Source organism: Hyaena hyaena, unplaced genomic scaffold (assembly GCF_003009895.1).
Source record: "Hyaena hyaena isolate Hyena2069 unplaced genomic scaffold, ASM300989v1 scaffold_82, whole genome shotgun sequence".
NCBI classification, from domain to species: Eukaryota; Metazoa; Chordata; class Mammalia; order Carnivora; family Hyaenidae; genus Hyaena; species Hyaena hyaena.
Genome location: NW_024080713.1, coordinates 3,930,036 through 3,939,694, shown reverse-complemented (window position 1 = coordinate 3,939,694; position 9,659 = coordinate 3,930,036). Strand labels below are relative to the sequence as shown.

Here is a 9,659-nt window from a genome sequence, read left to right as displayed (position 1 = left end):
GCTCTAGAGGAGCCATGACAAAGAGTGGACAGAGTGTCTAGTAAGTTCTGTGTGGAAGGGCGATTCTTTGTGGTAAGCCATTTCCGTGAACACAAAACTACCAGAGGATTTTTAACAGCCACTGTTTTCTGAGAGCACCGGGCTCAGATAAAGTTCAACATGGCAGAGAAAATCTAGAGACTCAGGCCCGAGTCCTGACTCGGCCAATAACTTCCATGAGGACCACAGCTGCCTCATGAAAATGGGGGTGGAGGAAGATTTATTAAATTTATTTCATATCCCAATGTTTGATGAGTCTCTAAGAAGGGCAGAGGGACTCTTTAGAAGAAGGGGGAGGGCAAGTGAGGGCAGAGAGAGAGGGGGCATAGTCACAAAGGGAGGAGGGAACAAGAAGGCTATGTCACAGAGAGGAAGGAAAAATGTCAGCAGCTACCTCATAACTCCTGAGAGGTTTGGGATCACAGAAGAGGCAGCAAGGGCTTGACTCGGTTGGCTCCTTCCTCTCTTCCACCCAGACCAGAGACGGTGCCCAGCCAGATCTCATACAATTGGGGTTTGAGCAGCCTTAGTTTCAAGAGCACTGTAAGATATTTGCTTCTCCTTCTAACCCCCAATTAATGTTTCTCCCCAGCTGTCCTTGCCCAGGACACCTGGGCTAAAGATTGGGACATTTACAGCTTGAGCCAACTTTGTGTGCTCCCTGCAAGATCACTGCCTGCCATGAAGTCCTGTCTCTTCTTCACTCTCCTGAGTGCAGCTGGTGAGCAGCAGGCCTTGGCCTCCTGGGGAGGGATGGAGTGGTTCTCTGGAGGGGAGGGAGGGTCAAAGGGGAAACAGGCAGTCTCAGCTGAAGAGACCAGAAGAGGCGGGCATTTCCTTCAATTAACTGTTGAAGAAACCAGAAGGAACCCCTCCCCATGTAGCTCATCCCATCAGCTCTCACAGCCCCTGTGAGACCTGTGAGCAAGTTGAGATATGTCACTGTAGTGCTCTCTTCTCTCCTGAGAATTGCCTGTGTGGTTCCTTAGGCTGCCACTTTCCCTGGATAGCCATGTGTCCCTCTGCCTGGCAAATGGACTCAGAGGCGTGGGTGGGGAAGGCAGGCAAGCTGGGTGTGGTGCGCTGGAGACCCCCGGGCCTTGCCCAAAGCCTTCCCATCCCCCTCATCACCAAAGTCAGGTGGCATGCAATTATTACTTCCATGCTTGGTTGGCAAAAGTTAATTAAAAATAACATTTTGAAAGGAATAATTCACTTTCCCCCATTAACCCACCACACTGCCAATCAGAATTTCCCATCCACCCATGAGTTAGTTTCACAGAATGTTAGTATGCTCCCATCTCAAGCAAAGACAGTGTCTGTAAAGCGGATAGCTTGGGCGGCATACATGATTCTCTCTGACTTTTTAAAAAAGATGTTTAAAAGATTTGAAGTCCTTGGTATTATCTTCGAAAACTTTAGGCTGGAAAAAACTACTCTGGCTAAGTGCTGCCTCGCAGCCCGTTTGACTCTTTCTACCTGTGACCCATCAATTCTTTAGGAGTCATTCTGGCCAGAGATTCTGAAGTTGATAAGCAGAACTTAGCAGAAGATTTTACTATTCCTTACATGGTCTACTTGCAGTCTAGCCCAGAACCCTGTGTGGGGTCTCTCATTCACCCCGAGTGGGTGCTGACGGCTGCACACTGCCCCTTACCGTAAGTATCCCTTTGTTCGCGGGACTGGAAGGGGTCTATTTAAACAAAAGCAGGTCTTGTAGGATATGCCAGCAAGTCCTAATGACATCCTAAGGGAACCAGAAGACCCTGAAAGAGAGAGGGTCTCCTTCCCAATGGGAAAAATAACACCCATTGGGTTGTTTAAGAGGAGGTCCACAGGAAGGCGTCAGGAAATTGTCGCATGGAGAACAACGAATATTCATTCATTCAGCATATTATTGAGCATTTACTCAATAATCAATGCTCAATGCTAGGAACTGTTTAATGCCCTGAGAAAAGAGCAAGGGAACGAGACGGAAACAAGTTTTCTCTCGTGAAGCTGACATTCTGGTAGACACATGCCAAAACAAATAACTCCCAAAAATAAAACACAAAAACAGTGGCAAGCTGTAACATGCAGACTGAAACCAGTGACCTGCCTTAATGACGGCGGTCATGTCAGACGTCTTTGAAGAGATGAGACCCACAGGAAGAGGAGGGAGGCAGCTGAGTGCATAAAGCCTGGGGAATGTTCCAGGCAGAGGAGACAGTGTACATACAGTCCCTGAAGTAGTGAAGGTATCTGAGTATTTGGCAAAGTAGGAGACCCGTGTGGACTCTAATGAGTCGGGAAATGTTCACAGGCTGAGGTGAGGAGTCAGGTAGAAGCCACGGGACTTAAGTAGCAGGATAGAGACAAGGGGGAGCTGCACAAACCCGGCTCCCTTGCAGATCTGCGTCCCTGTGGTGACCGCATGAGAATGTGTGCTTGGGACCTGTTCAGAGTTTCAGGAGCATATAAGGCTCATTTTTAGCTCAGAGCTCTCAACCACCTTCAAACACAGACTGGGAGAGGGAGTTAGAGCAGTGGAGAAGTTGGGGGAGGGGCTGGGCTTTTCTAGTCCCTCAAACACGGCTGTACTGAGGTGGGATCACTAGGATCACCTAGGAAGTTGATCCCAGGCGTGGCAGAAGGATCCCCACAGTGGGAGGGAGACGTGGAAGCGAATTGGGGGAGAGGAGGAGGGAAGTGTTGAGAAAGTGCGGCATCAGTTTCACACAAGAGGAAAACCTCTCTGGACCACAGACTGGGGAGCAAGAAGTACTGAAGGTCACAGGTGTGTGTGTGTGTGTGTGTATGTGTGTGTGTGTGTGTGTGTGTGTGTGTGTGTGTGTGAAACAGCATTTGGAGTTCAAACTCTGAGGTTTTGGAAGTGCGCGACTTTCTCCAGAGCAGAGCTGTGGCCCCGTGCTCCTGGGGAGGAGGGAGCTGGCCCTGGAGTGCATAGCATGGTGCAGGGATCTTTGCATTGGGAGAGCACATTCCCCTTCCTGGAGTTCTTTTGGAAGAGGGTGTATTACCTCCCCAAGGACAAAAGACCCTGCAAGCACCAGCCAAAAGGCCTTTCATCAGCAGGGGACAGAGTCACACCCTGAAGGAATATAACCTTTGCTGCATTTAGCAGTGCTACAGCATAGATCTCGTGCACTGCCCAAGTGTGGGACTGTTAATCAGGGACAGGACTTCAGACATAGCATGGAGAGGCTCTGCTCCAGAGGATGGGGGCAGATCTGTGTGGTGTCAAGTCCTTTAAGACTGGGTTTTGAATCCTAAGTGAGGTCCAAAGAAAAAACTCAGGAGAACTGCGACACAGGGCGAGCTGACTGCCTTCACTATTCTGTGAGGGATTTCTGAATGGAACAGCTAGGTTGTGACTTCCTGGTCTGGGGACAAGAGATTGAGTGCTGCCATTTCCCCCCAACACCAACATCAGGTCAGTGGAAGGGGACTTCAGAGAGCAACACAGCAGGCCCCAGGGGAGGCAGGACCCACTTACATCAGACCCCGTCCCTCTTGCCTGGCAATTGCTCATTTACTGGGCAAGACTGACTCCAAGCCAACACAGCCATCCTGTCCTCTGGACCAGCACAGCCAGCACCTTGCATGCACCAAATGTGCTGAAAACCAAGTGACTCAAAATGAAACTTGCAGTTCTGATGGAAATAGGACCAGCCTTACTTTTTATTTTTCTTTCTTTTCTTTCTTCTTCATTTTTTCTTTTGGAATCAGGCTTATAGTTTCTTGTTTATTTTTTCCTTTCCTTTCTGTTTCTTCTTGTTCTTTTTTGTGGGGCAGGAATTTTTATTCTTTTTCTTCCTTTTTTTTCCCTTTATTTTTCTTTGGAATCAGCCGTATAGGTTTTTGAGTCTCTGGTTTTTTTTTTGTTTGTTTGTTTGTTTGTTTTTGTATTTTGATTGTTCCTTTTCCTTTTCTCTCTCTCTTTTTTTTTTGGATCAGTCTCCCCCGTCCCCCTTTTTCCAGGCTTACTTCAACAAATAAATCAAAGCACACCTAGTTAACAGTCCAAACACTCCCCACTTCAAGCAAGGAGGAGCTCTGCAGAGGACTGACCAATGGGAAAGAGCAGCCAAAACACAACAGCAGCGTGCAGACAGCATATACCAGAAACACTTCCTGAAGTGCCAGGCCCTGAACCATGTCTGACCCCTTTTAAATATAGCAGTACTCTTAGGTGCACGAAACATAACAAGCTTTTAAAACACGTAAAATACAGATATATCCAAAATGACAAGATGGAGGAATTCTTCCCCCAGAGATCAAGAAGTCATAGCCAGGCACTTACTCAAAACAGATAAAAGCAATATATCTGAACAAGAATTTAGAACAACAGTCATAGGACTTGAAAAAAGAATAGAAACAGAGAAACCCTTGCTGCAGAGACTGAAGACCTAAAAACTAGGTCTTCAATCTCTGAAATAAAAATGCTATAACTGAGAGGCAAAAACTACTGGATACAATCACAATGAGGATCGAAGAAGCAGAGGAGAGAATAGGTGATGTAGAAGATAAAATTATGGAAAATAATGAAGTTGAAAAGAAGAAGGAAAGGAAACTATTAGTTCATGAGGAGAGACTTAGAGGACTTCACTAAGAACATAAGAACTTTTATGTTCCATAGAATGAAACAATATCCAAATCATAGGATTCCTAGAAGAACAGTGGGAAAAGGGGGTAGGAAGTTTTTTTGAACAAATTATAGCTGAGAATTTCTCTAATCTGGGGAAGGAAATAGGCATTCAAGTCAAAGAGGCATACAAAACTCCCCTAAAAATCAACAAAACAAAAAAGGTCAACACCACAACATCTCATAACAAAACTTGCAAAATGCAAAGATGAAGAGAGAATTGTGAAAGCAGCTAGGGACAATAGGTCCTTAAACTATAATGGTAGATACAGAAGGTAGGCAGCAGTCCCATCCACTGAAACTTGGCAGGCCGGAAGGGAGTGACAGGAAATATTCAATGTGCTGAATGGGAAAAATATGCAGCCAAGAATTCTTTATCCAGCAAGGCTGTCACTAAGAATAGGAGAGGTAAATAGTCTCCCAGACAAACAAATACTAAAGAAGTTTGTAATTATTAAACCAGCTGTGCAAGAAATTTTAAAGGGGACTCTCTGAGTGGAGAAAAACAAAAAAGAAAACCAAAGCAACAAAAACTACAAAGGATCAGAGAACATCACCAAAAACATCAACTCTACAGGTAACACAACGGCACTAAACTCTTATCTTTCAACAATCACTCTGAATATAAATGGACTGGATGCCACAATCAAAAGACATAGGGTATCAGAATGAATTTAAAAAAACAACAAGATTCATCTCTGTGCTGCCTAAAAGAGACTCAGTTTAGACCTAAAGACGCATGCAGATTAAAGGTGATGGGATGCAGGACATCTATCATGCTAATGGTCAAAAGAAAGTCAGAAGAGTCATCCTTAAATCAAACAAACTATATTTTAAAACAAAGACTGTAACAAGAGATGAAGAAGGCCGTTATATTATAGTTATAATTAAGGGGTCTATTTATCAAGAAGATATAACAATTATAATATTTATGCCCCCAACTTGGAACACCCAAATATATAAATTGATTAATAACAAACATAAAGAAACTCATTGATACAAATACCTAGGAATAAACCCAAGCAAAGAGGAAAGAGATCTGTATACTGAAAACTATAGAAAGCTTATGAAAGAAATTGAAGACACTAAAAAATGGAAAACAGTCTATGCTCAAACTGGAATTTGTACTCAAACAAATATTGTTAAAATTTCTATACTACTCAAAGCAATCTACACATTTAATACAATCCCTATCAAAGTAACACCAGCATTCTTCACAGAACTAGAACAAACAATACTAAAATTTTTGTAGAACCTGAAAAGATACCGAAGAGCCAAAGTAATGTTAAAAAAGAAAACCAAACCTGGAGGCATCACAATTCCGGACTTCAAGCTGTATTACTAAACCTGTAATCATTAAGACAGCATGGTACTTGCACAAAACAGACACATAGATCAATGGAACAGAATAGGAACCCACAAATGGACCCACAAATGTATAGCCAACTAATCTTCAACAAAAGAAAGAATATCTAACAGAAAAAAGACAGTCCCTTCAGCAAATGGTATTGTGAAAATTGGACAGCAACATGCAAAAGAATGAAACTGGACCACTTTCTTATACTATACATAAACATAAATTCAAAATGGATGAAAGGCCTAAATGTGAGACAAGAAACCACCAAAATTCTGAAGGAAAAAATAGGCAGCATCCTCTTTGACCTTGGCCACAGCAACTTCTTACTAAAGATGTTTCCTGAGGCAATGGAAACAAAAGAAAAATGAACTATTGGAACCTCATTAAGATAAAACCTTCTACATAGTGAAGGAAACAATCAAAACTAAAAGGCAACTGAAAAAATGGGGGAAGATATCTGTAAATGACCTAATCAGATAAGAATCAGATTCCAAAGGATAAAGAACTTATCAAATCCAACCCCTCCAAAAACAAATAATCCAGTGAAGAAATGAGTAGAAGACATGAATAGACACTTCCAAAGAAGACATCCAGGGGGCCAACAGACACATGAAACGATGCTCAACGTCACTCATCATCAGGGAAATACAAATCCAAACCACAATGAGATACCACCTCACACATGTCAGAATGGATAAAATTAACAACTTAGGAAACAACAGATGTTGGCAAGGATGCAGGGAAAGGGGAACCCTTTTGCACTGTTGGTGGGAATGCAAACTGGTGCAGCCAGTCTGGAACACAGTATGGAAGTTCCTCAAAAAATTAAAAATAGAACTACCCTAGAAACTAGCAATTGCATTACTAGGAATTTATCCAAAGGATACAAAAATGCTGATGTGAAGGGGCACATGCACTCCAGTGTTTACAGTAGCGCTATCAACAATAGCCAAATTATGGAAGGAGCCCAGATATCCATTGACTGATGAATAGATAAAGAAGATGTGGTATATATATGGAATGTTACTTGGTGAGCAAAAAGAATGAAATTTTGCCATTTGCAACAGAGTGGGTGGAACTGGAGGGCATCATTCTAAGCGAAGTAAGTCAGTCAGAGAAAGATAAATACCATATGATTTCACTCCTATGTGGAATTAAAGAAACAAAAGATGAACATAGGGGAAGGGAAAGAAAAATAAAATAAGATAAAAAAAGAGAGGGAAGTGAAGAGACTCTTAAATATAGAGAACAGAGTTGCTGGAGGAGGAGGTGGGGATGGGCTAAATGGGTGATGAGGATTAAAGACACTTGATGAGATGAGCCCTAGGCGTTGTATGTAAGCAATGAGTCACTGAATTCTACTCCTGAAACCAAACACTACACTGTATGTTAACTAACTTGACTTTAAATAAAAAAGATAAGGTATTAAAAAAACCCAAACATAGGAATCCCTGCTCTGAACATCATAAGAAATATGAAGGAAAGACAGTTCATCCCCTCGCAGGAGCTAGAGTTGGAAATTCTGATGTTCTCTCAGCCAGATCTAATGCATGAATAGTTTTTGGTAGCAAATGGCTCTTGAATCTGTAGCATGACTAAACTCCTGGTGTGGAAGTGCATATGTTGGAATGTGTCCAGGGGATATAATGGAAAATGATAAGTGGGAGTTCTGATAGACTAAGAGCCTTGGGAATCAATGATAAAAGTAGGCGGCACATCATAAATACAACATGGGGGCTAGAGAGGGGCTGGGAGGGACCGAAGAATATCCAGAAATGAAGGGTTCAATACGCTTGCTCAAGAGCTGCCTGGGACAATGTAGTGCAGGCACATCTCTATCACCTGCCCATGCACATTTTCCAAATCTTAATAATAATAATAATAATAATAATAACAACACTAGACTGTACCAAGTGTGCTTGAGGTGGCAGATACACATCAGGTTTTATATATACACTGACTCTAGACTCTGATACAATAATCCTGAAAACTGTTATTAGTCCTCTTTCACAAACCAAAGCAGGTCACTTCAATTTTCAGATCTTAGAAAGTTAAGATGACTGGGGTGTGGGGGTGGAGGGTCAGGTCTGGCAGTTTTTGCGGTTCTGACATTCTGTGACCCTGATCTTTTCCATTTCCTTGCCCTTTTTCTTCCACAGTGTTAAAATCCGACTGGGAGTTTATCAACCCAGCATCAAAAATAAGAAAGAGCAGATACGGAATTTCTCACTGACAGTGCCCTCCCCTGAATTCAAAGCACAATCTCTGGAGAATGACCTGATGCTGATCAAACTGTCCAAGGCTGCTGCACTCAACTCCCATGTGGGAACCATAGCCATATCTATGGAACCCTTAGCATTTAATGATTCCTGCTTTATCCCAACCTGGACTTGGAATGAATACAAAAACCGTAAGTGTTTGACTCTGTTCTTCATCCTGAGGAGGTTTTGGAGCTGGGGAAAATGTGGAGGGATTTACAGGAAGGGAATGGAATCATTAGGGTCAAGGTAATGTTCTTGACCTTAGTGATTACCGTCATGACTTTAGCCTGCCAACAGATAAAATTCGAAGAGACTGATACAGGGCAGCCAGTCTGACGCCAACGAGTGGAGCAGCAGTAACTATTATATCTCTAGAACATTCAAGACCAGAGTCTGGGGAACTGAATTCAAATAACTGTTGGGGGAACTAGGAGTCCTCACTCTAAAGGGAGTATCAAGGCATCCTATAGGAGGGTAGTTTACTGTCTCGTTGATGGCTGCTGGAAGCTCACCAAGCAATTCATCAAGCAGCAGTGGGAAACACAAAAGCAGAACATATGCTGAGCTGGCAGAGGATACTCCTCCTCCCCCACCACAGACAACCCAACCTATGTTGATGACAAGTCACTCAAGTGGACTCTATGAGATGAGGGTGGCTGAGGGAGCTGTTCCTTTACACAGAGGGTAAGTCTTATACCTCCTCCTTCATCCAATAGTCCCCCCTCAGAAGTGGACACCAGGGCATGTGCAGGGGAGTTGATTATGACATACTGTTGGTGTCTCTCTGTCCTGACCTACCTCTGGGAAAAATTGCCACAGCCCCTGTTGCAGGCACGTCTCCAGCCTCTCAGCTCTAACTGGTAAGGGCAGAGAAGATGCGGTCTCTGCAGCAGCATGTCTCACCAAAGGCACTTGAGGAAGAAAGTTACTTTCTTATGCATTTTTTGGTTGGTGGTGGCCTTTATGTCATGTGGCTGTTAACGACCCATTGTGCTCTCTTTAGGTATTGTCAAAGGCTGATGGGGCCACCATTCAATATTGGAAATCAAACAATAAAGCTAGATTTACTGCTGATTACAGTGAGGAAGGACAATGCTGAACAGACACAGTCTCCCTGAGCAGGGCAGAGTACTGAGACTATATGGGGCTTGGTAAAAGTGGTTTTTTTTTAATATATATATATTTTTATTTATTTCTAGGAGAGAGAGAGAGAGAGACAGCATGAGCAGGGGAGGGTCAGAGAGAGAGGGAGATATAGATTCTGAAATTGGCTCCAGGCTCTGAGCTGGCAGTCAGCATAGAGCCCGACACGGGGCTCGAACCTACAAACCGCGAGATCATGACCTAAGCGAAAGTC

At 43.3% G+C, this 9,659-nt stretch overlaps 1 protein-coding gene across 2 annotated transcripts in view; it reads left to right on the top strand.

Moving 5' to 3' along the window:
* Nucleotides 1-468: 468 nt before the first annotated feature.
* LOC120232992 (probable inactive serine protease 58) overlaps nucleotides 469-9,659 on the top strand; it is a 12,193-nt gene continuing 3,002 nt past the window's right edge. Inside the window, exons 1-4 of one of the 2 annotated variants that reach the window (XM_039234044.1) lie at nucleotides 469-582; nucleotides 678-760; nucleotides 1,541-1,697; nucleotides 8,201-8,451. In XM_039234044.1, coding sequence (XP_039089975.1) covers nucleotides 721-760; nucleotides 1,541-1,697; nucleotides 8,201-8,451 — 448 coding nt within the window. In that variant the 5' untranslated portion in view covers nucleotides 469-582; nucleotides 678-720. Of the gene's footprint in view, nucleotides 761-1,540; nucleotides 1,698-8,200; nucleotides 8,452-9,659 lie in introns of both variants that reach the window. The other variant, XM_039234043.1, reaches the window with a different exon arrangement.